At 43.7% G+C, this 6,354-nt stretch overlaps 1 protein-coding gene across 1 annotated transcript in view; it reads left to right on the plus strand.

The window, feature by feature from the left end:
* Positions 1 to 6,354, plus strand: part of LOC106806643 — a gene marked incomplete in the record, with an annotated part of 30,270 nt that overhangs the window by 12,891 nt on the left and 11,025 nt on the right. The window contains 10 exon segments of the mRNA XM_014808644.1: positions 793 to 1,013; positions 1,426 to 1,672; positions 2,023 to 2,743; positions 3,044 to 3,471; positions 3,678 to 3,790; positions 3,993 to 4,230; positions 4,435 to 4,689; positions 4,954 to 5,051; positions 5,465 to 5,905; positions 6,127 to 6,271. Coding sequence (XP_014664130.1) covers positions 793 to 1,013; positions 1,426 to 1,672; positions 2,023 to 2,743; positions 3,044 to 3,471; positions 3,678 to 3,790; positions 3,993 to 4,230; positions 4,435 to 4,689; positions 4,954 to 5,051; positions 5,465 to 5,905; positions 6,127 to 6,271 — 2,907 coding nt within the window.

Raw genomic sequence — 6,354 nt, forward strand, 5'->3', positions numbered from 1 at the left:
GTTACGAAATCAATGATTCTGTAACGAAATCAATTCATGCGACACTTGGCACGCCTTCACTCGCAGTAGCTGATTTCGTAAGAAATCACTGGCAGTAGCTGATTTCGTAACGAAATTACTCGCAGTAGTTGATTTCGTAACGAAATCACTCGCAGTAGCTGTAAACTTGATTTTGTTACAAAATAATTGATTCCGTAACGAAATCAGTCATGCTACACTTGGCGCCCCATACTCGTATCATGACTCGTATGCTACTCACGCTGAGAGAGTCTATGTCCCCAAGGGTACTGCCGGAACGTACCCTGGGTAGTGGGTACGGTCCTGCATGTATACCGTAACGTACCCTGGTACTATCTAATATGCCGGACCGTACCTCGCCTACTCCACTAACGAGTCTAGGGAGTCGCCTACGCCTACTCCCTAACCCTAACCCTAACCCTAATCCTAACCCTAACCCTAACTCTAACCCTAACCATATCAAATAGTTACCAGGGTACGTTCCGGCAGTACCCTGGGGGACATAGACCCTATGAGCGCTACTCACATTGACTGCGGTTTTTTCCTCGCGAGCGATCGTGGAGCGATGATTTCGTGTATAAAACATTCAACAATTAGAATTAAGCATAACCATGTGCGGGCATTAGAAAGGTGGACGAAGAGGAATTGTTTTGTTTGTGAAACGTGTTTGCACTGTTTATGTGATATATTCTCGTTGCTACTACATACGTTATCGTCCTATAGTTTTACTCGTTAACACGTGTTTTAATGCTATGAATTTGTCTTATATCGCAGGAGATGGAATCGCTATCAATAGCACGTTCGGTAACTTCTCCATAGAGGGATCGACCCTCGAACTAAACCAGGGCGATGGCGTGAGATACGCGCGGGCAAACACCAGCCCGCGTCTTCTGAACACATTTTGCAATCGCATCAGTCTAGGCGATAACGAGAAGTATCCACTGAAGTTGCTCGGGGAGCGACTAAACTCTACAGGTGTTCAGTGCGATGACGTGGTACGTGCGAATTTGTGTGTACCGATTGTGGTACCGATTCATTTGCACGGGTTATCAAACTTGGATTACAACCTTGGATTTACAAACTTGGATTACATCAGGAGCGTATAATGACAAATATTTGTCATTATACGCTCCTGATTACATATGCAGATTGTTCTATCCCCATGTTTACCTTTGTGCCTAATGCTGTTAGGGCGTAAATATGTTGGGGGAATATAATTCTGTTTGTGATATTGTGCTGAATAATACTCTTGCGGAAGCCTCAAACACATTCGAGAAAACCCCATTTAAACCACTCATATTACTATAGTCATACTAATACAAGTGCTGAGATGAACATGTGCAAATCACGGTGGAGCGTACGAGTGTAACATTATACTCCAACGCAGTTGTTGCTTGATCCTTGTAGGTATTTAGTGCAAGGAGTGGCGTGCTCACTATTACTATTCTCAACCTGTGGGCTAACTCGACTGACAACGGTGAGCTGATCATCCGGGACGGTGCGACGATTAAAGCCCGCCTCCTGGCGATCATTCCCATCGTTAACAACACGATGCCGCAGACAGTGACGACGACGCAGAGGGAAGTGTGGATGGCGTTCACAAACAAAAACCTAAACATCTCCCGGTTCACGCTTGAGATCACCAAGGGACGATGTGAGTAGCTTATAGTGCCGATACCTGCCATATTACGCGTACTCCAGTTAAATATTCTCTCGTCGTAAGATGTCGACGGAAAGTGCGTGACAGTTCATTACCCGTTGATTCCTAATTGTTCTTCTTTACACCGTTAATGCGATTCGATCAAGTGTCGTCCTGCGTGTCAACCAAGTGTGTTGCTGTACTATAACGACTGTATTCGACTGTGCATGCAACTATATATTCTACTACAAATTGACCGTATTCTATTACACGGCTATATGTTCTACTACACGGGCAGTTAGAATTTCTCACTATATACGCCTCGTTCGGTTGTCTAGCAATAATTACTCTGGTGTACTCGACAGCGTTCGACGTCCAGCTTATCAGTACGAGAGTGCAGAACAACACGGGTCGGGGCGTCAGCGTCAACAACATGCGCTCCGTCGTCAACATCTACGAGAGCGAACTGCTGTCGAACAACTACGTCGCTGGCCTTCACGTCGAGGACGGCACGGGCGACGTGTTCGTCAATCGCAGCCGGATCGACCACAACATCGGCGCCGGCATCAACATCACCTACGCCGGCGGCAGTCGCAACATCACCAACTGCTCGTTCGACGGCAACACCGAGCACGCGGTGACCGTCTGGTTCAACCTGACGTCGATGCACGTGCCGCTGTGGCAGCGCATGGACGTGATGTACAACAGGTTCGTCCTGCATCCGGGTGTGACTTTCCTGCACGGCAACTTCTGCCAGCCGCACTTCCTCAACATCAGCCATAACGTCTTTCAGGATAACTTCGGCGACATCGTGGAGGTGACATCGTGCACGAACCGAAGTTCGGGCAACCTGACGCTGTGGATGGCCAACAATGATTTCCTGAAGAATAACGGCCACGCGATCAAGATCACGCCGGCGGTTAACATTCACGCGGCGATAGGAAATAACTCGTTTGAGCAGCAAGTGCGTGGCACGGTGTTAATCAGGAACAGCTACGAGAACTACTGGGGAGAGTATCCTGACTACAGTCACTTGCCGGCTTTCGTTGACCTGTCTCACAATGACTTTTATAAGAATAAAGGAAGGTGGGTGGACCTATAATTCCAAACGTTCTGTGGCAGTTGCAGTAACGGTTGTATTGTGTTGGCGTGATAACTTACAGTATAGTGTGCATGCTTTCATTTGATCTAGATATAGCCGTTTACGTACGTCAGTACGTGATAATTATGTGAGGATTATTCCTTACTTCCTCTTGAACATATAAACACGTGTGAGTTATTCTCTATCTTTGAACAGTTATATTTAAATAAAATATGTTTGACTAAATTGACATTCAGGTGGCAACAAAGCCAATTGCAATTCACGGATGTTGTTATTTACTGCAGGTACGTTGTGAACATTGGATTGTCTCAAGGCAGTAACTACCAGATGTTCTACTTTATAAAAAACATTCTGGAAGCAAACGAGGTCAAGGAGCCATTTCCTTATCTAACGGCTCGTAACAGAGCTGCCGCTGTTGTAGCGATAACGTCAGGAAACGTTCACGCACAGAGAAACTTCTTCGAAAATCCTCCTTCAAAGTTCGAGATGGCTTCACACCTGGACCACCACATCACAAAAATCACTGCTTCGCTCAATTGGTGGGGTACAAGTGATGTCACGCAAATCCGCATACGCCTATTCGACAACGACGACAGATACAACCTTGCTCTGTGTAATTTCTTCCCCTACCTAAAGGATTCTAATTTAGATGGCGACGGTATTGACTTGTATCCAGATTCTCGACCACCCTTCCAGGAAGATAATAAATTGGGTAAGATTATATCATATCCTAACCTGCACTCTCCTCAGTATATTGCTATGCAAAGGAGTCATAAATTCAATGTTTTAAAATTTATGATTTAAGAATTACTCATTATTCGTTACTGTTTATTACTCAACTATCATGCCATCATATATAATCTTGAATTAATAAATCAAATTTGTTTCCTGATATCACATGATCATATGCACACGCAGGTGGGCTGCTAACTGGATATCTGAAGTTGAGGGCAGACGAGGGCCCCTACATTGTCGTCGATGACATTAACATAGAACCAAATGGTAAACTGATTCTGGAGAAAGGTACCGAGGTAACGATGTTTTCGTTTCTATTATTATTTATTATCGTAACTAAATGTGAAAATTGTTTCAATATTTAATTCTTACGTCAGAATATGTCTGAAAGTGTACAGTGGCCACTTGCACGCTGACAAATGTCTAAATTTGGTTGTCATCTTTTTGTTAACTGTTCACACCGGCGTGTGCCTAATCCATTACTTTATCGATCCACAGATGAAGTTCACACATGCTATTGGAGCCATGGTACAGGGGGAGATTCAGGCAACAGGAACCACAAGCAACCCCGTCAGGATGACCTTGGATACAAGAGAACTTTCAAACAGCACATCCGTTAGGCTGACCGATGGAGGTACTCAAGGCCGCCTGGAGGTCAGCGTCAATGGAGTCTGGGGTACTGTTTGCAGGAATGGCTGGACAATAGAGAACGCTGCTGTCGTTTGTCATCAGCTCGGTATGTTTGCGCAACGTTTGAATTTCTTCCTGTCTACCTTTAGACTTTTTTATCTGCCGAGATTTGATTTTTTCAGGAGTGTTATATTCGGTTTTAAACTAATTAAGTGTATACACATATCATTTCATATTCCTAGCTAATCACATTTCTTACTTGAGTTATGATGACTTCTCACTTACTAATGCCTCTGCATTAAAATGGCAGGTCTGGCTCTTGATATTGAGAACTGGCTGCATCCAGCGGTCCCTGGAACATTGTCAATCATAATGTCGGACGTCATGTGCGGTGAATTATCAACGGATCTTAGCCAGTGCCCAGCGGAGGTTGGTGAAGATCAGAATTCATGTGATCACACAATGGATGTAGCCCTTCGCTGCAAGCAGGCAACATGGGCTGGTCTGCGTTTTTCTCTAAATGCAAAGAGCAGTCTCCTCTCTAATACCGTAGTTGAACGAGCAGGTGGGTAATACACGGCGCTACATTATAATATTTAGATCGTGCTAGCAGCAGTTTGTTTCAGCCAATATTGTATATGTATATAAGCCCACGGTACAACTACAAAATAACAGCCTTTGCATTGGGCACATGAGGCACATGTTCATTTCTCTGGATGGGTTGAGTGCGTTTACGTTCGTTGAATTAGACAGATCATGCTTAATAGCTACAACATGAGACATGATGATAATATGAATGCATGATCATACATGGCTCCATGTATTTTAGGATTGTTCGACTACATGACCCACAAATACAAAGCCGCAATACAGATTGACATGAACCAACATTCAATGGATAATCTCATTATCCAGAACAATGACCAGGTGAGCTTTTTAAACTTGCGAATATTTGCCCTTGTGCGAATATTGTCGCACACGGCTTGTGTTCCAACGCAGTTGATTGTAAGCTATCCGCCACTGACCATGCAACGGTATCTACATTTGGTTAGGGTCAACTGCTACCCTTGCCTATCCTACGTTAGCTATGGTTCTATTGTATGCGGCGTGATACTAAATGAAGACTAGTCTTTACTTTAGCAATTAATCAAAAGGCCGTTCCGTTTCATACAAAATCATTCATGTCAGATTAATAAACTGTGTCATAGCATTGACTAAACATTGTATTTCTTATACCTTTCCAGTAAGGCATGATATTTTAATCTGCATCAAGAAAATTCCCTAAATCTGCAATCGCATTATTGACCAAAAGCGTAACGCGTGTTCTTGTTGTTTCATAGAACGGAATTACCATATTATATAACAACGGCTTCAAAAATCCTCGCATTGAGAACTCGCTGATTTCTGGCAACGAGAAGAACGGCCTTGAGATCCACTCGCAGTTCCTACGCATACAGGACACCGATGTGGTTGGCCATCGTAGAGGTGCTGGTATCCAGTACAATCCGATGCTGACAGAGAACGAGGCGAACGACTTCATCAGCTGGCTGAATGCTGAGATTAAGTATTTGCCAGACGACGCGATGTCAACTACAACGTTGAAGCTTCCCGATACGAACGAGTGGTACTTTAAGACACGACCATACGACAAGAGCTGCGGCAGTGGGAAGTACCACACGATCAAAGTGGAGACCCATGCAGAGTACTTGATAGGCGTTCAACTGCTGCACAGAGGCAACAATGAAACGAATGAGATTTTGACGTTCCACGATACACTTGAGGTAAAGCAAATCACCTATGTAGCATACGTTTCGGTGGGGAAAACCAATTTCTCCGAAATGTTAACGTATATTCGCCACATTAAAGTGTTTTAATTATATTTTAATTAGTGCTACTAACTGTCTCTATGTTCTGCATATAATTGCCTCTGCCATATGCTAGAATTATTATACTAGAAACTATGGCTATCGCAACAGTACTACTATCTGATTATATTTTCTAGATTTTACCTTATACAATGTCGTGGAGTGTGCATGATGACATGGTACAGTTCCCTCTCATCACACCGTCGTTCTCATTACGGATTGATTACTATTGCACATTTGACTCTCCTGGGGAAATTGTCTTCAAGCTCACATCTGTGAGAGGTATGTTTTGTCAAGTGAGAATGTAAATACCCGCATATATATATATATATCTAGAGTACTACGTACCGAAACGGACCAAACCG

The sequence above is a fragment of the Priapulus caudatus genome, unplaced genomic scaffold, assembly GCF_000485595.1.
Source record: "Priapulus caudatus unplaced genomic scaffold, Priapulus_caudatus-5.0.1 Scaffold171, whole genome shotgun sequence".
NCBI lineage: Eukaryota > Metazoa > Priapulida > Priapulimorpha > Priapulimorphida > Priapulidae > Priapulus > Priapulus caudatus.